At 36.6% G+C, this 25,352-nt stretch overlaps 1 protein-coding gene across 3 annotated transcripts in view; it reads left to right on the top strand.

Moving 5' to 3' along the window:
• MNAT1 (MNAT1 component of CDK activating kinase) overlaps positions 1 to 25,352 on the top strand; it is a 275,447-nt gene that overhangs the window by 121,973 nt on the left and 128,122 nt on the right. For all 3 annotated transcript variants that reach the window (XM_069092041.1, XM_069092040.1, XM_069092042.1), the window contains exons 4-5: positions 4,293 to 4,396; positions 17,944 to 18,084. In XM_069092041.1, coding sequence (XP_068948142.1) covers positions 4,293 to 4,396; positions 17,944 to 18,084 — 245 coding nt within the window. The remainder of the gene's footprint in view (positions 1 to 4,292; positions 4,397 to 17,943; positions 18,085 to 25,352) is intronic.

The following is a 25,352-nucleotide window of genomic DNA, read 5'->3' as shown; positions in this document are numbered from 1 at the left end:
GAGTCAGGAAGATCATTATGAGTAATTCATTTGAATTTCAAGAAAAGTAGGTTTTCTTGAAAACTTATGACTTTTGTTAATTGTTTTGAAAATGCAATACTTTCCATAATCAGAATGGACACATTCAACAATAATTGTCATGAATGGTAGGATTATTAATGACCAAATGACATGGTATTTGTTATATTTTACATTGAGTTGATCTTTAATGTGCATCAATTTTTAAAGCAAGGAAATGATATAAATATTTTTAGAAGTTGTAAAAATGGTTAAATTTAATTTAAAGTCTTCCAACTCTCTGAAGAGTTCTTTGTGATGTTGAGCACAACCCCACCTTCCATTCCCTTAGTTGATCTGTAAGCAAAAACTTCACCCTTCCCTTTTGTTGATCTGTAATTAGGCATTTTAGCATAACTTTACCCTTCCCTTTCCTTCCATTGATCTGTAAGTAGGCATTCTAGTATAACTTTACCCTTCCCTCTCCTAATTGATCTGTGGGTGGGGGTTTCAGCCTAGGGTAAAATCCCTGTTCCATTCTTCCTGGTTCCCTGCTTCCAGCCTCCCACCCCCCCCCACTGTTCCCCATCTTCACCCATTCTGGCTTCCCTATACCTCAGCCTAGGAAAAATTTCGGGGGCACGGAAAAATTCAAATATACACTAATCAATCACTGATTGTAGTTTCAGCTTACCTGACTATTGTAATCTCTTTAACAATTGGCATACTGTTCATGTCAATTTACTGTCTGATTTGGGTATATGACTCCAAAAGTCCCATGGTAACAAAATCCACTTCCAATTTTAATCGGGGATCTTCTGTCTCGCTCCTTTATGCCCTACAGTGGCAGTGAACTCAAGTTTTTAAAGCCTCTATCTTGGCAGGCTAAAGGTCTTGAAGGTCTCCTTAAGCAGAAACATGCTTTAGATAGGCCTTATAATGTAGTCTCTATTTTTCAAAGATGAGCCTAAATAAGCTTGAAGAAGTCGCCCTGTTGGTAATTCAGGAAGATAGTCTACTAAAGTCTAGAGGAGTTAAGGTGTGTGTGAGTTGAGAGAGTACTCGTAGTAGAATCATGTGTCCTGGAAGTGCTGAAGTGTTGTTAATTAGAAAAATCAGTTGATCAGTAAGTTTTTGTTGAGTTCTACCTTTAATCCATCTGTGATTATAAAATATTTGTTATTCTTATATTTTTATTTAAAATTAAAGAAAGGTGACTTCTACTTAATACTGAAAGCAGGTAACTATACTTTTTAAAGAATATAGTCATAATTCTGATTGGTTGGTTATAGACTTAATGTATGTATGTGTCACCACTATCCTTTTATTTGTTGCTCAGATATTTATCATGTATTGAAAAACAAAACAAGGTGCTTGTCTTCCTAAATCCTTATTGATGGCATATCAGTAGCATCATTTTAGTAGAGAAGTGGTAGAGGCTTTACAAACCATCTTGTTCAACTTCCCCTTAGGAGATGAATTCATTGAGCAGAATGTAATCACCTTAAGGTCAAGGATGGCTTAATTTTCAACTTTGTAGTACAGTATTTATATATAGTCCCTTTATATAGTAGGCACTTAAGAAATTCTTTCATGTTAAATTTAAATGAAATTAAGAGAGGTAAAGTAATTTGCCTAAATTTACAAGATTAGTTAATGGAGAGCTAGCTGTAGGGATAGAATGTTATGTTTGTGTAGAAACAAAATATACAACTTTCCCCTTTTCCTTCATATTCCTTGTTCTTCAAACATTGGTGTCAAACTTAAATGGAAAGCAATCCCAGAGGTTAAATGTTGACTTAGAAAATCATCAATGAACATCATATACATTGTGTTGTATTTTAATTTATTTTGTCAAACTTTTCCCTAAAGGTCAGGTAGGTGGTACAGTGGATAAAGTGCCAGGCCTGGAGTAAGGAAGACCAGAGTTCAAATTCAGTCTCAGACATTTACTATTTCCCTGGCAATATCATTTAAGCCTGTTTGCCTCAGTTTCCTCATTTGTAAAATAAGCTGGAGAAGTAAATGGAAAATCACTCCATATCTTTGCTAAGAAAACCCTAGATAGGGTCACAGGGCATTGTATATGACTGAGAATGACTAAACAACAATTTTTAAGGTATATATATATACACACACACACATATATGTGTGTGAGTGTGTGTATGTATGTATGTGTATAGATACACACACACCCCTAAGGACTCCTGGGGGTCAATAAAGTCAAAAGTATTTTCATAATAATACTATGAAGTTTTCATTTTTAATAAGTGAATATCAGTAGATGGGACTTATTAATGCTTTTGAAGGAGTTATTGCTCAATAATCTTTTATCTGTAAAGGCGTCCTTAGAATAAAGCATTTGAAAATTGTCATCATGGGGAAAAGAATAATAAAAAAGAAAACATTCCCCCCCAAAAGTAAAAATTATCTTTGTATCATTTCTTATAAAACAAACAAAAAATAGATCTGAATCCGCATTTCAGTGGCCTCCACCATGGATGGCTAGGTAAAAAGATTTCATTATTTCCCAAGATGACTAAACCTAGAAGATGACAAAATGAAAAGTGTTTGGGATTTGGGGGAAATATTAAATTGATTATATGAATAATGGATAAGTGGATTATTTGGATTTTTGGATAAATGGAAATGAATGAATGAAATGGTGCCAGAGTATAGTCTCAAAAGAATTGGATAGGAGCAGTCACCGAAACATATTCTGATAGTGGAAGAAGCTTTCAATGAATCAGGATTGCCTCCTTGTAATAGCACAATTTAATTGAACCACTTCAAAACAATATAAATTCTAAATATCATCTTAATGATTTTTTTAATGTTCAGATTAGAGCTCTCAAGTAAAAGGAAAATGACAGATTGAGAGAATAATATTAAGACAGTGAAAAATCAAAATAAAATACACTTGGTAACCTGGGTATTTTATAAACTGAAAATTTCAGAAGCAAACCTGGACCAGAAATTAAATCATTTCCTCTTCCGTCTAAAACTTAATTCTTTATTCTGATGTCTGTGTTGAAAAATTCTTCCTTTCCTCCTCACCAGAAATTTAGAATGCATATTTGGCAGTATTTCCTAACATGAAGCAATCTAAATTATTACTGGATTGAAATGAAATTACTTTAGTTGTATTTGAACTCAGAGTCAGAGGGCTTGAGTTGAAATCTCAGTTAATCCATGTGACCTTGGGCAAGTCACTTAACCTCTTCTCTGGGTCTCAGTTTCCTTATCTGTAAAATGAAGGGTTTGGACTATCTGACCTCTAAAGCCTCTTCTGTCTTTAAACTTATGACCCTATTCAATCCACAATACCTTACATGTCTAGATTCTTAAAATAGTAAAAGGCTTAAAGAAAAACGAGTGTCTACCATGTCTGCTTCTAGCTGAATTTAATTAAACATCTAGTAATCTCCTTTTTTCTGAAGAGGTATAATATTTAAATATTACTTCATTTGATTCTCACAACCTAGTGAGGAAGGTTCTATTACTATCCCCATTTTACAGTTAAGGAAATTGAGAGAAACAGAGGTTAAGTGATTTGTCCAGGGTCATAAAGCAAGTGTCTGAGTCCAAATTTGAACTCATGTCTTCCTGATTCTAAGGCCAGCGTTCTAGTCAATAAACATATAAAACACACCCACTATAACATAAATTTTCAAGAAAATCCAAAATACAAGCAGTAAGCCCATCTTATCAATAAATCAGTCAGTCAGTGTTTATTAGGTACCAGACGCTTTCCTAGGCATTGGGGATATAAATGCAAAAGTGAGGCAGTCTTTTATAGGTGTCCAACTCAGTTCATCCCCAGACCATGCAAAACTCCCACACAGGGCCCAAACCATATTTAAATACAACTGGGAAATATTTTTTCCCCCTGTTGTCAGTTGTTTTTCGGTTGTTTCCAGACCCCATTTGGTGTTTTCTTGGGAAAGATATTGAAGTGGTTTGCTATTTTCTTCTCCAACTTATTTTATAGATGAGGAAACTGAGGCAAACTGGGTTAAGTGACTTGGTCACACATCTAGGAAGTTTCTGAGGTTGGATTTGACCTCAGGTCTTCCTGACTCCATGCCCAGAACTCTATCTACTATGCCACCTAGCTGCCCCTATACCTTATACTTCACTTAAAAAATAATTAACATAAACTCTGCTTGGTTTTTATATGGTTTAAGGGCACTACTTGAAGTTGAGGGAATTTTAAAAAATTTGGTGCAATACTTGTCTGAGTACAAGATATACATTAATGTGTTCTCATACAATTGTGGTTTCTTCTGGTGTAGTTTTTAACTTGACCAATAATGTGGATTTGGACAATACCAAAAAGAAAATGGAGCTGTACCAAAAGGAAAACAAAGATGTTATTCAGAAAAATAAGCTCAAATTGGTAAGTTACTAGCTTTTATGTTTTCCTTTATTTTAATAGAATTTGATGTTTCACGTTGATGCTATTTAAATGGCTTTTCCAAAAACAAAACCTATAAATATTATACTCTAAAATTTAGGTCAGATATAATAAAAAAAAACCTTTTTGTTGACGGTATTAATAATATTTTAACATTTGTTCTTTAAAGATCTGAATGCATGAGTTTATCTGCGTGTTAAATGTTAGTTTTGTTGGCATATATATTCTCTGCTAGTAGTTCATTTGGACAATAGCCATGAAAGACTGTTCTTTCTTATGCTGGGAGAATAGTTGCTTTTTCATTTGAAAGGGAAAGAAAATTCCAGACACAGGCATTTATGTAGCTCCCAAGAGGGGGATGAAGAAAACAAAGAACTTGTTAATAAAAAAGTAAAATGAATTATAATAAAACTAGAGAAACAAACTTGTAAGCTAAGGTCAATTTAACTTATTTTACTGGTTGCTTTTTCCCCCTTAATGTAAGAAATGTAAGGGCTACTCTGACCTAATTTGATCAAAATATTTATTATTCATCTTATTAAATTAAAAATTAATCTAAACAACTTATTGTAGGACCAAGAGGATGTATTTAAAATGCATTTTGCAGAGAAAAAAGACTGCATGTATACAATGATCTAATCATTAGAATTACATATTAACTTCAGTAGTATTTCCTCCTTAGCTCTACTTTATTCTCATTTGAGAGAGGCAGAGAAAGAATTTAAAAATGAATGTATGACTTTTAATTTGCTCTGAATACAATAGCATGACCTGTTGGATCATAGACTATCAGAGGTAGAAGGAGACAATATTGTCTAGCCCTTTCATTTTATAGATGAAGAAACTGAAGTCTGAAGAGTGAATAAACTTATCCAGGATCACACAATTTATATTTTATTTTTTAAAAATATTTTTTCTCATTACGAGTAAAAACAAATTTTAATATTTTCTTTTAAAAATTTTTTTGAGTTACAAATTTTCTTCCTTCCTCCCCCTGCATTGTGAAGGTGAGCAATTTGATATAGTTTGCCCATCCAATCATGCAAAACATTTCCATATTAGTCATATTGGGCCACACAGTTTATATGTCTTGGAGGTAGAACTCTAATTGTTTTCCCTCTTTGACCATTTCTTTCTCCATTATTCCATTCCTGTTTTAAACCCTACTACTTCTTAAGGAGTAAAGCCCTTTGATATCTCACCTTGATGCTAGATGTCCTCTTCAGTGCTTCAGAGGATTTTCTCTAAGCTCACACATGTCAAAAGGAACTTGAGGATTCACTTACTGAGTTGTCCCTATTAAAAAAAAATCATTGTTGAATTGACTAGAAATATCTTTTTCTAGCACTAGAGTATTTATATACAATAATAAGAGTAGAATGGTAACATCAGAGTTTTATACTTAACCTTGAAATGAAAAATTATTTCATGTCAAGTACATTATTCAGTAAGAGTTTCAGTTCAGTGCTATATTCCTTTCATGATTTTAAATCAGAAAACAGATCTGTGGTTGCTGTGAGTTAACTAATTCTAGCATAGTAGTTGGGTTATAAAAGAAGTCATATTTACATTTATATATGGAACTTTTAAAATAAAATTTTGAATTTTTTTGAGTTACAGACATCATTCTGGAAGTATGCTATGGACGCAATTAGAACTATCTCTGCCCTTCTGCAATGTTTAGATCTCATTTTTTTTTTCATTTAGATTATTTAAGTTTAAATGTTCTCAGTCAGTAATTCAGCACCATTTATGATATATTCTTTCTATGCAGAACAATATACTTGGTACTGTATTGGCTGCTTATGTTACTAATGTTGTAAATAAACAAACTGAGGAGTATATTTCAAATGGAGATACAAGTTCCCTCATGTTAGTAATGAAGGTATCATTGGAAGTTCTATTAAGTGGCTACCATGGAATGTGGGTCAGTAGTTCTTTTTCATATGGCTGGTATCTTTCATTAACTTAAAGAAATAAATTCTCTTGATTCTGCATTTGTGTTAAAATCACTCAGAGGGATACAGTGATTAAAAGAATATAAGGGTTATACCAAAGGTTTTATTTTGTTTTTTTATTTAATAAGTCTCTTCTGAATTTAGTCATGTAATAAAGTAACCTAGTTATAACACAGAGAAACTACTGGGGAAAAGGTTTTTGGCTTAAAGGGCCAATCATAATTCTTTTCAAGATTCTGTCAAAAAGAATATCATTTAGATTCAGTGAAGTTGGCACTTATTAATATCAGGACAAGTCTATAGAAATTGGAGGCTATCATATTATTAACTACAAGTCTTATTGTTTGTTGGCTGCTTGGTAGTGTATTAAATTGAGATAGGAAGACTAATTTTGAACTGGCTGTAGTCAAGGTATAACTTATTTCCTATTTTTAGCTTTCTGGATTAGTTTAAACAGAGATTGATGAGTGAAACTTTAACTTGGGAAAAGGGAGAGTTATATGGATAGATTTTTTTTTCTCCCTAATAAAATTTGAATAATTCTGTCTTTGCTCTACTCCCCCACCCCCTGAATTGGGCATAAAATAAATATTTAAAAAGAGAATCCTGTTTTTTTTTTTCCTGATGACCACTGTTATAAAAATTATAATTTTATTCTCATTGCAGAATTTTTGAATAAATTGATTATTAATATGGTGGATAGGTTCCTTGGTTTTGGAGGCTAGTGTTCAACTGTGGCTGACAATTTTGACCTAATAATGCCCGTTTCTTTAAAACACTTTCCTGACTCTGGAAGATCCTGTGGGCTTTCAACCTTCACATCTCCCATAGAAGTACCTATTGATTCTATAGTTATGATGCTTGGACATTTTCTTCTATTTTCCACTTAATAAGTTAAGTATTTAAGGTATTTGTTCATTATGAGGCTTAGACTCCAGGGACAGAGAAAAAACTCTGTTATAATCTTGTGCCTCACCCTAGTTCCTTCAGACAGCCTTTTCTGATTCCCCCAGTGATTAGCTTCCTGTTGTCCTAATCACTTTGTATTTTGTATAGAACCTTTATTTACTTATTTGTGAACATTTTGCATGTCATAGATTCCTTTGCCAGTCTGGTGAAGACAATAGATTCCTCAGAATATTAAAAAAAAAAAAGATGGGATTACAAAGGAAGCCAATTATATTGAAAGAAAATATCAATTTAGTTTCTCCAAGTTCACAAAGTCCTGCTCCAGTAGGATGTTGGTTGGTTGTTGTTCTTTGTTCTCAAAGAGGACCAGAATGACATCATTATGTTAGAGTCAAATTACAGTGTGTCTGACTATGGCTGATTAGACCATTATGAGCTCAGAATGCTCTACCACAGGTCGGGCACAAATAAGCCATGTTAACATTTGGAATGGAGTCTTTAAATCTGCACATCTCTTGTTTCTTTTGGAGCTATTTCATTTCTGCTTTGTTCATAGAGCACAGCACCATGTTTGATGAGGGCCCTCCATGCTGAGAGGTCCTGTACCAGTGACTCTCCCATCACAGAGTCCGCTCCAGAGTTCTTAAGAGAGACCTTGAGAGTGTCCGTGCATTGCTTTTTCTGACCACCATTTGAGCACTTGCCCTGTGTGAGTTTTCCATAAAATAGTCTGTTTGGCAAGCATACATTTTGCATTTCAATATGGCCAGCTCATTGGAGTTGTGCTCTCTATAGTAGGATTGCAGTTTAGTTCAAGAAAGGACCTCAGTGTCTGGTATCACCTTACCAGGTGATCTTTAGAATCTCCCAAAGACAGTTTGAATGGAAGTGATTCAGTTTCCTGGCTGATTGTGCTGATGTCCAGGTTTCACAGGTATACAACAATGAGGTCAGCACAATGGCTTTTTTGTAGATCTTCAGTTTGGTGGTCAGTCTGATACCTCTTCTTTCCCCATACCTTCCTTTGGAGCCTCCCAAACACTGAGCTAGCTCTGGCAGTGCCAGAAGGTGTCAACCTCATTATCAGTGTGTACATCCCTAGAAAGTATACTGCCAAGGTAATTGAACCTATCCACAGTATTCAAAACGACTTCTGCTGTAACTGATGGCTCTGCATATAGATGATGTGGTGCTGACTGATGGACCACCTGTGTTTTCTTGGTGTTAATTGTAAGGCCAAAATTAGCACAAGCAGCAGAGAATCAATCCATACTTTTGTTGCATCTCAGCTTCATAGGTTGCATAGAGTGCACAATCATCTGCAAACAAAAAATCATGCACTAACACTCTCTCCACTTTAGTCTTGTCTTGCAGCCTTTTCAAGTTGAGGAATTTGCCATCAGTGCATTGTTCATCCTCTTTGAAGGTGTTTGACAGCACAGCTGAAAACATTATGCTAAAAGCATGGGAGCAAGCACACAGCCTTGTTTAACTCCTTTGGTGACTGGGAAAGCACTAGAGCATTGTCCATTTTCTAGACACTGTGCAAGCATGCCATCGTGAAACTGACATACAATACTGATGAACTTCTCTGGGCAACTAAATTTTGACATAGTTTTCCATAAGCCCTGGTGAGTGACAGTATCAGAAGCCTTGGTCAGATCTACAAATGTGTACAGACCTCTGTTCTGCTCCTGGCATTTCTCCTGGAGTTGTCAGGCAGCAAATGCCATATTGACTGTTCCTCAGCCCTTTCTGAAGCCACACTGGCTCTCAGGTAGAGATGACCATCTTCCAGATGAAGGATCAACCTATTAATAATGACTAAGAGATAGAAGCTTCTGTGATTGTTGCAAAACAATGTATTTCTTTGGCCTTTATAGAGATGGACAGTGGAGGCATACTTGAACTCTTAGAGGATAACCTCCTCTTGCCATATAACCCAGAAAATGTTAGTAAGCTTTTGTGTGAGCACTGGACCCCCCCCCCCCCAACTTGTAAATCTCAGCTGTAAATGAGCCTCAGGTGCTTCACCACATGAAAGGAGCCTAATGGCATTCAAAATCTCTTCTTCCGTTGCAATTTCAGCTAGGGAGAGATTGACTTCAGCCTGAGGTATGATCAGTGGCTTCAGCATGGATTGATGATGGTCTGGTCAGTCCATTTCTCTAGGATCACATCCTTATCACTAATCAGTGGGGCTCCATCAGCCCTGAGTAGATAAAGTGCACCTTAGTTCTTTGACCCATAAATTGCTTTCAAGATATCATAAAAGTGCCTTGGATTGTTACTATCACTATAAAACTGACTTTCATCTGCCTTCTTACTGGGCCAGGAATCCTGCATGTCTCTAAACTTTGCTTGTACTTCACTTTTGATGGAATTAAATACTGCCTTCTTTAGCAGCTTCTAAATTTCTCCACTATTTTTGTCAAAGCAGTCTTGATGTTGGCAAGTGTTCTGACCCAGATGAGCATGTGCAGTACTGTACACCAAATCTCTGAAAGCTGCCCACTCCTTTTCTGCTCCACTGTTGCCAAATGGGTATTGGCTTGACTCTCTCCTAGTTGGCAACAAACTGTTCCTGCTCAGAGAAGTGCTCTAATCTGTTGACATTAATTCTCCTGGTAGTCATTTTGCCTTAGGGCCACTGCTTTTGTTGAATGCAAATATTTAGCTTAGAGAAGATAAGTCTGTGATCAGTCCAGCACTCTGCACCACACATTGCCTTCTTCATTTTCACATCCTATCTGTCTCTTGTCCTTACAATCACATAGTCTATTAAATGCCAGTGTTTGCTGCAACGGCGCATCCATGAAGTTTTATTATGTTTAGATAAATGAAAGACAGTGTTGGTGATGAGGTCATGAAATGCATAGGTCTTCAGTAGTGAGTGACCATTGCTGTTGCTGTTTCCAACTTCATTCTTTCTAAGGACTCCCTGCCATGTCTGGTAGTTTGAGCCTACTTTAACATTAAAGTCACCCAGAATTATAAGCTTGTCTTCTTTTGGTACATTGATGAGAGAAGGGTCTTTAGGTCTTCATAAAATTTTCTTTGACCTTATCAGGGTTCATCATAGTGGGAGCTTAGGCACTGATGATGGTGGTGTGGCATTTTTCTGTAAGTGGCAATCACATTGTTATGAACCTGTCATTTATTCCTTTCAATAGACATACAAGCTTGTTGACTAGATTAGTTTTGATTGCAAAACCTATACCAACTTCACAGAGCTCCCCTTCACTGTGGCTACTTCAGAAAAACATTTATCTGGCTTTAGTAAGCTGGCCTCCGTTTGCCAGCCTTGTTTCACTCAGGGCTGCTATTTGGATGTGGTAACCTGATGAGTTCTCTTGTTCATTTTTCAAGTCTACTGGATTTTGTATTTTCTCTAAATGTGTGCACACTCCATGTACTGATGGTGAGTGGAATCATCTTAGCAGAAGTTTTTGTACATTTTTTGTGTGTGTTTTGACTACAGGGTGGGATCCCCAACTGCTGTGGTAATTTGGCCAGGTTTGGGTAAGCAGACATTTCTTGGGGTCCCTTTTCTAGCCCCTTCTTCACAGCAGGAGGTGAGCAGTGCTATCCTTAAAAGGATACTCAGACACCTAGTGAACTGCTGAATCCCACTGCTGCTTCCAATGAGAAGATGACTCTATGACCTGGGCCATATGCATGCAGAGTTGTGACTATAGCTCCTGGCACCTGCTACTTTTGTCACTTGCCTGTCACCACAGGACTTTGAGATAAGTAAAAATGGTAAAATGGTATGGGTGATGTCTTTTGATTTGTGGGTAACTTGGGTTAAGTGAGGCAGAGTTGCACTAGGTCATTGGTCTCATTCTCTCTTCTGGAGTCATCACAGTCCAGTGGCAAGACAGAGTCAAGATGACTGGTGATAGCTTTGCAATGAATGACCTTGGCATCTTTGTTGTCTATCCAAGCTCTAAGCACTCCTCAACACCTACTTTGGCTGTCTTCATGGCTGTTGAAACAAATTATTCTCATTTATCCATTCCACTAGGGCAAGTTTTCACATGTTTGGGGTAGACACCTCCCTAACTCACCAATGGTTTTAAACCCCTCAGTTATCCTTGACCTAGTTTAGTCCACCTGCTGAAATGGTTTTCCAAAGTGTGGCTGCTGTGTATGCTATAGCTCTTGGAGTCACAGTTGATAATTAGGTGGATCAGGTAGACACTAAAGGTAGAAAGCAGTTCAGAAAAGGAGGTATTAGTCTTCCCTGAACACACCCTACATCCCAGTAGGATGTAAAATTCTAAAGAACAGAGTATGTCTTATTTTTATTTGTAATCAAAGCATCTAGCACAGTGCATGGCACATAGTAAGCTCTTACAAGAATAGTTAACTGAGTGATCATTTATGTAGTTAACTCAAATTATCATAACCTATTAATTGGTCTTTCTTTTAATGTCTTCTCTCTCAAATATATCTATCATATAATTTCTTTATTCACTGGTATGACTCACTTTTCTATTAAACTCTGTAGCCTGGCATTTAAGACTCTCTACAGTCTCTTTCCAGCCTACCTTTTTTTTTTTTTTTTTGCCTTTTGGAGGGCAATTGGGGTTAAGTAACTTTCCCAAGGTTTTTTGTGTGGATTTTAAGTGTCTGAGGCTGGAACTGAACTCGGGTCCTCCTGACTCTGGGGCCAGCCTAGCTTTTCAACATTATTTCAAACTATTTCCTTCCATGTGCTCAATAATCAAAACATATTAAACTACTGTTCCCTAATTTTTATCTTCATGAATTTGTATAGGCCAACCCTCATGACTGAAATGCACTTCCTCTTCATTTTTGTTGAAATCTTTATTTTTCTTCAAGGTCCAGCTAAAATATCCACTTTAATGAAATATTCTTTGATTGTCACCATCTCTCTCTTTCCCTCCTTCTGCATGCACCCTGATACTCCCCCAAATGAAAGTGAGCTTGCCTTCCTAAAATTTTCCCTAAGGTTTTTGTTTGGCTCTTTCCTTTTTCTTCTATTACATTATATCTAATCTTTGTATTTATGTACTTATTATATACCTTCAATAAGCCTTTTGAGGTTAAAAACTATGTTCTTTGTCATTTATGCCTAATATCTGAGACAGTGAGTATCTTGAATCTAGTAGATTCATAATACATGTTTGTTTGATTGAAGTGATTTTGGCAAAATCCTTGAGTCTAATTGCTCTCTAGCTTCTTGGCCATTCCTCTGCTCGCGGCTACTAACTGAGTGGTGGATTTTACTAGTATTAATTTAGGATTTATTCTCAGGCTTCAAGAAGCATGGCAAACACAGGCAGACATATTTATACTACTGTCCTTATTATTAAAAAATTTAAGTAATACGGAATGGGAATCACTTGTCACTGAGAAATACTAAATTTCTCAAGTACAAGGTTTCAGATCAGCAGAAAATTCATAAATGGTATATACTTTGCTATTTCATCATCAGTATCACCATTAATCAGTATTAAATGCCTATTCTAGCTGACAACTCTTTGTTAGCAAATCATTTAGAAAGCGGTACAAGACAGAGTCCTTACTCTCAAAAGGACTTCAAGGCTATTTGGGGGTATAGGATATGTGCCTACAAAGACAAATAACACAAGATCGTATGTGGTAAGTATTACATGAGTGTTGTGCATAATAAGTCCCATAGAGATTCAGAGGAGAAACTGAAGACTAAGGACCAGCGAGCCAGTAAAGTCCTTATGGAGAAGAAAGGTCTTGAAGCTGAATTTTGAAGGAGGACTAGGATTTAGACCAGTGGAGAGAGAGGGAATCATCTTTCATGATTAGAGAAAGCCCTTGTTTGATGGGAGCCTTCTTGTAGAAGAGGTGAGTCTGGGCCCAGATTGTGGTGAAGCTCGAATGTTTGGCTGAGTCCTGTAGGACATGCCTTGTTGAGGGCAAGGATCCATTAATTTTTTGAGCCATGTGGAGTTTTAGCACCTACTGTGAAATGACTTGTAGGTCCTCAAAAATGAATTAATTAAAGCAATATATGAGCTTCATTGTTATGCTTTGGTATCTGGTTGTAGTAGAGTTTTTGTAGAAAATTTTCTGAGAAGACTTTAAGATTTTTTTGAGTTATGACCAGAAAGTGAGATGAGATGCTGAAGTTCTAAAAGGAGCAGAAATTACTGTTTTGTGAAAATCATTGATGACAAGTGTTTCTTATAACTATTAAGAATGGTGACAACAGGGGTGGCCAGGTAGCGCAGTGAGTAAGAGCACCAGCCCCAGAATCAGGATGACCTGGGATCGAATCTGGGCTCAGACACTTAGCACCCACCCAGAAACACTTGGCTGTGTAACCTTGAGCAAGTTAATTAACCCCAATTGCTTAGGGGTGGCCAGGTGGCACAGTGAGTAAAAGCACTGGCTCCAGAGTCAGGATGACCTGGGATCGAATCCGGGCTCAGATACTTAGCACCACACCCAGAAATAACTGGTTGTGTAACCTTGAGCAAGTTACTTAATCCCAGTTGCTTTAAAAGAAAAAAAAAAGAAAGAAAGAATGGTAACAACAGATCTATGGAGAAGGGAAGACTTTATGACCAAACAAGGTAGAGAACATTATGAAATACAAAATGGATAATTTTGATTACATGTAAATTAGAAAGTTTTTACACAAACAAAACCAATACAACCAAGATTAGAAGGGAAAGCAGAAAGCTGGGAAACAATTTTTATAGCCAGTATTCCTGATAAAGGTCTCATTTCTCAAATATATAATTAAATCCAATTTATAAGACTTCCACAATTGATAAATGGTTAAAGGGTATGAACTGGCAGTTTTCAGATGAAGGAATAAAAATTACTATAGTTGGCAGAACCCATAAAATGACACAGAGAAGCTAACCTCCTGCTGAGGAGCGCCCGGCAGGAATCGGCCAGCGTAGCGCTTTGGGAACTGAGCCCAGCTCCATGCCAAGGCTTTAGCCCCAGGGTGGGCCTGACCAGCTGCTGGCCTGAGGGACTCCAGATCAGCAGCAGCTGTGGCTCTTTCCAGAGTTATCAACACATAGACGCGAAGGACAAAGTGAGAGGTCAGTGCAGTCTGGACGTTGGGACCCAGCAAGTGGGAGTGTGTGCCTTTTGCCCCCAGGGTGAGAAGCCACTGAGACCCCGGCACAGCCAGCCTGCGCCACTTGGCAGCTTCAGCTCCTGGCCTGAAGAGTGTAGGGGGACCAAGCACCAGTCTGAGGGGTAATCACTCTTGCTTTAACCTGCTTGGATCTGGATTGCAGTCTAGGGTGGAGGTCCTGGAGTATGTGTCCACCTTGCCAGAACATGTGGAGACCTCAGAGAGGGCACCCATCTAATATCTCTGGCAGCTGAGAAAACCCCAGCATTTGGGACGAAAGCTCCCCTGTCTGGTAGCAGAGTCCTACTGTGGCAAAAAGCCCAGGGGTCAAGTGACAGAGGGGCGACATGACCAGGCAAAGGAAACAAAGCAGACAGAAGATTCCAACATTAGACTCCTATTTTGGGGACAAAAAGGAGCAAAGCATGGAACAGGAGGAAGACAGTGAAGTCAGAACTCCTGCACCAAAAGCTTCAAAGGAAAATATGAGCTGGTTCCAGGCCATAGAGGACCTTAAGAAGCAGATAAGAGAAGTGGAGGAAAAATTGGGAAGAGAAATGAGAACAATGCAGGAAAATTACGAAATGAGAGTCAACAGCCTGACTGAGGAAAATAACGCCTTAAAAAATAGACTGACTCAAATGGCAAAAGAGGCTCCAAAAGGCAATGAGGAGAAGAATGCCTTAAAAAGCCAGATTTGCCAGATGGAAAAAGAATCTCGAAAGCTCACTGAGGAGAATCATTGCTTCAGAATTAGATTGGAGCAAATGGAAGCTAATGACTTTATGAGAAATCAAGATGTTGTTAAACAAATCCAAACAAATGAAACAATAGAAGGCAATGTGAAGTATCTCATGGGAAAAACCACTGACCTGGAAAATAGATCCAGGAGAGATAATTTAAAAATTATTGGACTACCTGAAAGGAATGATCAAAGTAAGAACTTAGAAATCATCCTCTAGGAAGTTCTCATCGAAAACTGCCCTGATGTTTTAGGAGGGCACAATAGAGGTTGAAAGAATCCACTGATCACCTCCTGAAAAAGATCCCCAAAAGAAAACTCCTAGGAATATTATAGCCAAGTTCCGGAATTCCCAGATTAAGGAGAGAATATTACAAGCAGCCAGGAAGAAACAATTTGAATATTGTGGAAACAATCATGATAACCCAGGATCTGGCAGCTTCTACACTGTGGGATCAAAGGGCTTGGAATATGATATTCGAGGGGGCAAAGGAGCTGGGATTAAAACCAAGAGTCACCTACCCAGCAAAACTGAGTATTACGTTTCAGGGGAAAATGTGGTCATTCAGTGGAATAGAGGACTTTCAAGCATTCTTGTTGAAAAAACCAGAATTGAATAGAAAATTTGACATTCAGATACAAGAAGCAAGAGAAGCATGAGAAGGTAAACAGGGAAAAGAAATCATAAGGAACTTATCAAAGTTGAGCTATTAACATTCCTACATGGAAAAACAATAATTGTAACTGATAAAATCTTTCTTAGTAGTTGAAGGGAATAGAAATATATATATATATATATATATATATATATATATGTCTATATATGAGGGTATATGGGCATATGAATACATACGTGAATGTGTGTATACATGTTTACAGGTATACATTGATAGAGGGCACAGGAAGAATTTAACAGGAAGGAATGATACTTAAAAGGTGAAATTAAGAGGTGAGAGAAGAATATAATGAGAGCAGATGGGGAGAGATGGAATGGGGTAAACTATCTCATATAGAAGAGGCAAGGGAAAATGGTTACAATGGAGGAGAAGAATAGGAAGGCAAAAGGGAATGGATCAACCTTATTTCCATTGAATTTGGCTTGAGGAGGGAATTAAATACACACTAAATAGGGTATCTCACCCTACAGGACAGTGGTGGGGAAGGGTATGAAAAGGGGAGATGATGGAAGGGAGGGCAGGCTGGGGGGGAGGGAAGTTGGAAGCACCCACTTTTGAAAATGGATGGGATCAACTTAGAGAATAGAACAAGTGGGATGTGGGATAGGAGGGAGGGAAATATAGTCAGTCTTTTACAATATATCTACTATGTTATTGTTTTGCATTAGCCACACATGTACAACCTATACTGAACTACTTATCTTCCCAGTAAGGGTGGGTGACAAGAGAGGAAGGGAATGAATCTGGAATTCAAAGTTTTAAAATCAAGTGTGTGTGTGTGTATATATATATGTGTGTGTGTGTGTGTGTGTGTGTGTGTGTGTGTACTATTATTAATGCTATTTTACATGTAATTGGGAAATAAGATATACAGGCACTGGGGCATAGATATCTACTGGAAAAGTCAAAAGGGGTATTGGAGAAAATATGGGAGAGAGCAGATTGGAGGAGGGTATATCCTGTGGGACTGCTATTTTGGGGCGGTGGGTAGGGGAAAAACAGGGAGAAAATTTGTAACTCAAAATCTGGCAGATATGAATGATGTAAATCAGAAATTAATAAATCATTTGAAAAAAATTTTGGTATAGTCATGAAAAAAATGCTCTAAATCACTATTAAATAGAAAAATTCAAATTAAAACCACTCTGAGGTACCATTTCACACCTATCAGATTGTTTAATGTGACAGAAAATGGAAATGATAAATGTTGAAGAAGATGTGGGAAAATTGGAACACTGTTGCATTGTTCATGGAGTTGTGAGCTGATCTAACCATTCTGAAGAGCAATTTGGAATTATGCCCAAAGGGCTACAAAACTATGCATACCCTTTGATCCAGAAATACCACTAGTATGTCTATTTCCCAAAGAAATCGTAAGAATGGGAAAAGGACTCACATGTACAAACATTTTTATAATGGCTCTTTTTTTAGGGTAGCAAAGAATTGTTTCTACTCTGCCATCTTGACTCCACCCCCTGATAGCAAAGAATTGGAAACTGAGGGAATGCCCTTCAGTTGGGGAATGGCTAAATAAGTTGTATTATGTGAATGCAATGGAATACTGTTGTTCTATAAGAAATTATGAGTAGGTGGATTTCAGAAACACCTGGGAAGACTTACATGAACTGATGCTGAATGACGTGAACAGAGTGAGAAGAGCATTGTACACAGTAACAGCAACATTGTATGATGATTAACTGTGATAGATTTAGCTCTTTTCAGCAATACAGTGATCCAAGACAATTATGAAAGACTTACAATGGAAAATGCTCACCACATCCAGAGAAAGAACCATGGAGTCTGAAAGCAGATTGAAGCATACTGTTTTCACTTTTTTTTTTTTGTTTCTTGTGATTTTCCCCTTTTCTGATTATTTGTTCACACCATGACTAATATGGAAATATGTTTTACATGATTGTACTTTTATTAGATTGCTTGCTGTCTTGGGAAGAAGGGAGAAAAATTTGGAACTCAAAATCTTATAAAAATTAATGTTGAAAATTATATGTAATTGGAAAAAATACTATTAAGTAAAAAAAAATGTTTACAACATTTTACTCTGGTAAAGGATTAAATTTGGTATATAGAATCAGTATTTGTAAGGAATGCCATGTATTAAACAAATGTCATGACTGTTCTAGACTCGGGAACAGGAGGAGTTGGAAGAAGCTTTAAAAGTGGAGCGACAAGAAAATGAACAAAGACGACTCTTTATACAAAAAGAGGAACAATTGCAGCAGATTCTAAAAAGGAAGAATAAGCAGGCCCTTTTAGATGAACTGGTAAGTTGTTTAGTTGTTTCAGTTATGTCTGATGCTTTGTGACCCTATTTGTCATTTTCTTGGCAAAGATATCAGAGTGGTTTGCCATTTCCTTCTGCAGATAATTTTACAGATAAGGAAACAGGGTTAAAAGTGACTTACCCAGGGTCACACAGCTGGTATGTGTTTGAGGCTGGATATGAACTTAGATATTCCTGACTCTAGGCCCAGTGCTATATCCACTGTGCCACCTAGGTACCTCAATTGATAAGTACTTCAGAATAAATATGTAGAGAACTAAACACAGAAGGCTGGCATGTTTTATTTTGAAGTATTTACCAGTTCAAGATAAAAAACATTTAGTGTTTAGTTCTCTATTTTGATGTTGCAGGTTTTATTTAAACATTTCAAGTGCTTGGGGCTGTTTTGGAGAAAAAGGTTAATTTATGAATATATATTGGAGTTGGAATCTCATATTACTTGTATCCTTTGTGAATTCTATTTAATATTGGAAATTTTTGAAAGGACGGTTTCTCATCTGTACTACAGTATTATGGAGTGAAAAGTAGCAAGGTTCTAGTCTGTTTTGTTTTGTTTGTTGATATGCTTTGTTTTGAAGTAAGACAGTTTCCAACCAAAACCAAAAATACTGCTCCCACCAATCTAGTAACATAACTGTACGTAGTAGATGTTACTTTCCCCTTTTTGTAGTTTATTGATTCTTGTAAATAGTTCAACTTTAATATGTTCTTTATATTTCTTTTTCCTGTTTACCTTCTCTTGCTTCTTGTATTTGAAAGTCAAATTTTCTGTTCAGCTCTGGTTTTTTCATCAAGAATGCTTGAAAGTCTTCTTTCATTGAATGACCATATTTTCCTGATGCATTATATTCAGTTTTTCTGGGTAGGTGGTTCTTGGTTTTAATCCTAGCTCCTTTGACCTCCCGAATATCATATTCCAAGCCCATTGATCCCTTAATATAGAAGCTGCTAGATCTTGTGTTATCCTGATTCTGTTTCCACAATACTCAAATTGTTTCTTCCTGACTGCTTGTAATATTTTCTCTTTGATCTGAGAACTCTGGAATTTGGCTATAATATTCCTAGAAATTTTCTTTTGGGGATATTTTTCAAGAGGTGATCAGTGAATTCTTTCAATTTTTATTTTGCCTTCCGGTTTTAGACTATCAGGGCAATTTTCCTTAGTTTACTGGTTCTTAACACAAAGGAGGTATAGATGCTTTAACTTTAATAGTATGACACTAGCATTGTACATTGTATTTCACTTACATTTTACTACCTTTTCAGAACTGTAAATTTCCTTTATGGAACTGTAATATTTTCTTTCCGTCTTTCTTGTGCCCACTTCTCCTAAACTCACTCATCAGCCTTACTGTAACTTCTTATGTCTCTGTCTCTCAGAATTCTTCCAGGTCATTGCCTTTTCTTTGACTACACTCTTCTACTTTTGCAGTTTTTACCTTTTGTTGAACCAATTCTATTTCATACAGTTTCCTACCGTTGAACCCTTTGATCCCTTGTGCTATCACTGATGAACCTTTCCCAACTGATCCATCTGTGGATTAATTCTATCGTCTATCCCCTTTACTCTTATTCGTATACTTAATGGAATTGGAGAAAATCACAAGACACTACTGACTATGTCCCCTAGAAATTAATGTTAACTGATTTTAGCTGGGTTCCCAGTATAGCAAATAATCAGTAAACATGGATTAAGCCCCTACAGAGTACCAGGCACTGTGATAAACAGAGCATTCTAACTTCTTGATTAATTGATTTTTTATCCCAGTCAACTCAGCCATATGCCAAACTTTTTCTTCTCCTTTCAAGCTTCTTGCATTACTTCCTCCACTCTCTTTGCTGAGGGCCTCCTGTTATACTTTCTTGAAAAACATTGAGGTACTTTGACTAGAGGTCCTCTTTCTCCCTTCGTTACCTAACATTCCTCTGCCATCATTCCCCCCCAACCCCACGTCATCCCCAGCTATCTTCTTTTACACATCAGCATTTGAGGATGACATGGGCTGTCTGTTTTCCAAGGCTGAGTCTTCTATACTTATTCTTGATCTCTTCCTACACTTGTACCCACATTTCTCCAACAGATTGCCACCACTCTTATCATCCCTATTCTCTCTTTAATCTTTAGTCCCTCCCTATCTACTGGCTTCTTCCCTCTTGCCTTCAAACATACTCTAGGTCTTCACTATCTTTAAAAACACAACCCTTACCTGATCCTAACATGCTCACCAGCTATTATCATCCTTTAATCTCTCCTAAACTCCTTGGTGTTGCCAATTCTTTTCTCACTCTTTTCTAAACTCTCTTCACTTTGTCTTCTGTCCTCATCTTTCAGCTGAAACTATTCTTTCTGAAGTTACCAGTGCTTTCCTAATTGCCATATCTAATATTCTCTTAAATCCCCATCTTTCTCAAGCATTTGGCACTGTTAGCCACTTTCTCTTCCCAGATGCTCTCACTGCTGTCTAAGTTTTTGTGATACTACTATTTTGGTTCTCTTACTTTCCTCTCTGACTAATCCTTTTTAGTCTGTTTTGATGGATCTTCCTGTCATGCTCACTGGTTCTGGTGTCCTACAAAGTTCTATCTGGGTCCCTCTCCTCTTTCTTTCTGATCTCATCTACTCCCATTGATTGAATAATCATTTATTCTCAGATGATCCCCAAATTTATTTATCTAGCCCTCACTTTTCTCTTTTAAGCTCCAGTATTGTGCCTGTGGGGCATTTTAAAGTAAATTATAGACATCTCATACAAAATGTCCAAAAATGGCTTCATTATCTCTCCCACCCCTATTTCCCCTCTTCCCAACTTCTCTTTTACCACTGAGGGTACACCATTCTTTCAGCAACCCAAACCTATAACTGTAATGTCATCCTTGACTACTTTCTCATTCAACCTACATATCCAGTCTGTTGCTAAATCTTGTAGTTTCTTTATAACATCTTTTTCATATATTCTTTTCTTTCCACTCGCATAGCCTGTTCTTTAGTTTAGACCCCCTTACCTCCTGATTGAACTGTTATAACAGCCTTCTAAATGGTTTCTCTGAATTAAGTATCCCTCTAATCCAATCCATCTTCCACTAAGCTGCTAAAGGCATTTTTCTAAAGTGAAGGCCAGACTGTGTCACGCCCTGCTTGATGAACTCCAGTGGATTCTCATCTCCCATAAGATCAAATACAAAATGCTCTGGCTTTTAAAGCTCTTTATGACCTGGCCTCCTCCTATCTTTCCAGTCTTTTTATTGTCCTCTATGAACTCGGTAAGACAATGACACTAGTTTCCTTGCTATCCTCATATATGACACTCTGTTTCCCGACTCTATGCCTTTTTTTTCCTTGGGCTGTCTTCATTGTCTGGGATGCTTTCCTTCCTCACCACTACTTGCCTTTCTTCACTCCCTTCAAGATTTACTACAAATCCTACCTTCTGCAGGAGGTTTTTCCTGGTCCCTCCCCCCTCTGTTCATATCTTTCCTTGAGACTCTCTTCCATCTCCTCTGTATCTTGTATGTATGTAGTTGTTTACATGTTGATTCTCCCACTGGAATGTGAGCTTCTTGAGAGTGAGGACTGTATTTTTGCATTTCTTTGTGTCCCTAGCGCTTAGCACAGTACCTGACACTTAGTAAATATTTAATAAGTATTGGTTGACTGACTGTTACACAGTTTTTTGATGACATCCTTTACCGTCTATTCTTTCTTAGAGATCTTTGTAGCCTGCTCACAGAACCCAACATTTCCCTCTTTGTGGTGCTTATCTTTAGTTCTTTGAGACTGTGGTGTTTCCATATCTCATTTCTTCATTGTACCATCAGTGAAATGTTGGTATTGAAAATAAGGACCTTTGGGGCGGCTAGGTGGCGCAGTGAGTAAAGTGCTGGCCCTGGAGTTCGGTTCCGGCCTCAGACACTTAACACCCACACAAAAAAACTAGCCAGCTAACCTTGGGCAATTTACTTCATCCCAATTGCCCTCCAAAAAGCCAAAAAAAAAAAAAGAGAGGAAAATAAGGACCTTTGCTTTTATGGGGGGCTTTAAGGACAGTAAAACAGCTTTGTGATTGAGAAAACAGTCCTGCCTAATCTTGTCTTCTTTTTCAGTTATGTTCTATCTATACTCTTTATCCAAGATATACATTTGTTGGAAAGTTTCCACAGAGTATATATAGAAAGGCATGTTAAAATCTGTATATTAGGCATTTTTTATCCACTTGGTCTTTCCTGTGTGAATGGACAGGCCACATTCTTTTGAGTGATTGCAGATCTCTTCCAATAGGCTGGGTAGTGTACTTTTGCTTAATTTAATCAGCAGAATGGCTTCTGTAAGCAGGAACATTTGGAGAACCCACCATACGTAGGGAATTCCAATTCAATCCGGACTCTGTTGTTTCTCATATGTTATTTATCTGTGTGACAGCGAGGACATCAACTCATCAAAACTAGGATCAGAATTTGTAAACACTAACACCACCACCAACAAAATAATGTGGTAAAGATATGAACTTCAATTGAAATGGAAATAACTTCATTATTTAAATAAGTAATTGAAAGTCAGAAATGGGAAATGCATCAGCACCAGTTATAATAATTTCATTCAGAAGTTTAACTAGTGTGAGTGAATTGACAGAACAAGGCAACTGTCAGCCCCTAAAGCATCTTAGTCAACAAAATGTGTGATTAATTTGCCAAATAGAGAGCACTGATGCCAAGGCAACAATGAGAGTAAAAGACCACATCTTTGACTTTTCAAAATTAACTGAAAAATATAGAGAATATAAGATCCTATTGTACTTGATCACGAGAAAGGATTTGATTTGGTAGAAAACAGCCACTTTTTAAGCTCTTTTATATCAAGGTGCTTCCCATCCACATGTCAAAATCCATTTAGGATTTATTACAATGTAAACCTGATTTGGTGGTTGACAAAATTTTTAGAGCAATTATTTTCACATGTATATTCTGTTCATCAAAGTGGTGAATAGTACAAACTACTCAGTGCTTCACTGAGCTGATTCAAATGAGAATCTTTCCTTTAAATTTATTGTATCATGAAGCAAGAGGAGAAATTAGCTGAAGTATATTTTGTGTGTAATCTGGAGTTAATACAGTTTTTTGGTGAGTTTCTTCTTTTCTCTTCCTGTTTTCTTCAGCTGCAAGTGATTACAGCGCATTCTTTTTAACTGTTTAGTTCATGTAACAAGAAGATAATAATCCTGAGCATTTAGAATGTGTACTAGCATACAGTTAAGCACAATATATTTGGTTAGGATACCATTATGGTTTTAATTCCCAGTTTTCACTTTTTATTTTAACTCTATATATTAGTCACTTTAATTGTCTAATTGTTAATTCACATTTAAGTTGGAGCCTGACATTCTTTTTGTTTCTTAAAAGGCAAATTTTAAAGTTACTATTTCTAAAAAACTTTAGAAATTATAGTGTTCGAGGTTATTCTCCTGAGCTAATTTGGGCAGTGACAGCTTTTTGCTAAGCCTTTTGGTAGGAGGATCGTTTTCTTTTTCCATTGATTGGTTTTGGAACATGTACCAAAGCTCTCTTTTTAGCTTTTACATTTGAAAAATCTTGGCATGATGTATGTATTAGGATTCTAACTTTATGGTATTAACACATATAATGTAACCAATCAAGCATAATCTTGCTTAGAAAGTCTATGTATTTAAACTGTGCTTTAATTCAATGTATTTCTTTAATGGTTTGCAAAAAAAAAAATTGAACAATTTCTTGATACATTGAAACATTTGTACTCAGAAAATTCCATAATGTCTAAAATTTTGTATGAGCTAATATTATTGTCTAATATTGCTTGATTTTTATTAGAAATATTGTTTGCCAGATGGCTTGTCAAAAAAGCAGTTTAAAAATAATCTATTTAATGTGATCATTATAAGGCTTTTAACGAGTATAACAGGCAATCTTATTAAAGTTTCTTTAAATATTAAACAACTTACCTTAAGGTAATAAATGTAGACCAGGGTAACTTTCGAGATAGAATGTCAATCTCTGAAAATAAAATTACTTGAAAGCCTGAATCTGCATTTCATGCCTTCTCCAGAGCCCATACATTTGATGGAGTTTATTTTACTTTATTGGGGTATAAGCAGAGTCTCTGCTTAATTCTACTTTAATACTCACAAAAGCTTTTAGGCTATAAATTTTTGTGAGTAATATATCAAGATTGAGCAGGTTAGAGGCAGAGTTGAAACACTCATAAAGAAAATCCTGTGCCTCAATACCAGATTTGTTTTCAGCCTTTTAAGAGTTTTACTGTTTATTAAATTTTGGCTATTTAACTCTTTGAAATACCTAAAGGCTCTAGACTTTTTTGGTGAAGATTAAATCAGAATTAAGTCTGGGTCAAGGCTGGATTATCATCTTTTCTTTTTTAGAAATGTTTTTCTGAAGGCCTTAAAAAAAATTACCCAGCAGCAAACCAAATCTCCTTGTCACTTCCAAATGACTCATTCTACCCTTTTCAAAGAATCCTCCATTGTAACAAACAAGTACAGTGAAGCCAAGAAAGTCAATACAATTTATTGTGTATAAAAAAATGTACACTCATAGTTGATCACTATGTTAAGAGGTGCTAATTATGTTTTATCATCACTGCATTAATCAGAGTTTTGAAATCTTTCCATGTTGTTTTCCATTATATTATTGTTATCATTGTAACAAAAGATAAGTTATAATGATATTGCGGTTTATTATAACTATTATAATAGTAATGCAGTATTTTAATTACCTATTCATAGCATGGAAGTACATATGTTTCTCATATATTTGATTTGAGTGATTTCTTGCTTGTTAAATATTAATTTACTAATATTTAAATTATTTATTAATTTATTGATTACCTATAATATGCCAAGTACAGTGCTAGGCAATGGGGATGCAACGGTAAAAGCAAAAATAGCCCTTTTCCCCAAGGAGTTTGCCATCTATCCAGAGGAGACAACATATGCTTATTTAGATGTGTACAAAGAGTTTTTTTTTCTTAACAAGGTGATTTTGAGTAGAAGTACCTAGAAGCTGGAAAGATCATCACAGCGCTAGACACAGTACTATGTTTGACCAGACTCTACTTTGTGTAGAGGGGATTAATATGTAATAAGGATGGAAAGGTAGGTTAGGGCTAGTCAGTGTTCCTATCTTTAAAAATGAATAATTTTGTTAATAATAGCTTAAAAATGTCACAACTCTTACTGACCACCATGTGTGTGTGTGCGTGTG

This window comes from Petaurus breviceps, unplaced genomic scaffold, assembly GCF_028583685.1.
Source record: "Petaurus breviceps papuanus isolate PSGF00001 unplaced genomic scaffold, PetGlider_PUasm1.0 189, whole genome shotgun sequence".
In the NCBI taxonomy this organism is placed as follows: domain Eukaryota; kingdom Metazoa; phylum Chordata; class Mammalia; order Diprotodontia; family Petauridae; genus Petaurus; species Petaurus breviceps.
The sequence above is the reverse complement of the archived record's forward strand: the minus strand, read 5'-3'. Positions and strand labels throughout refer to the sequence as shown.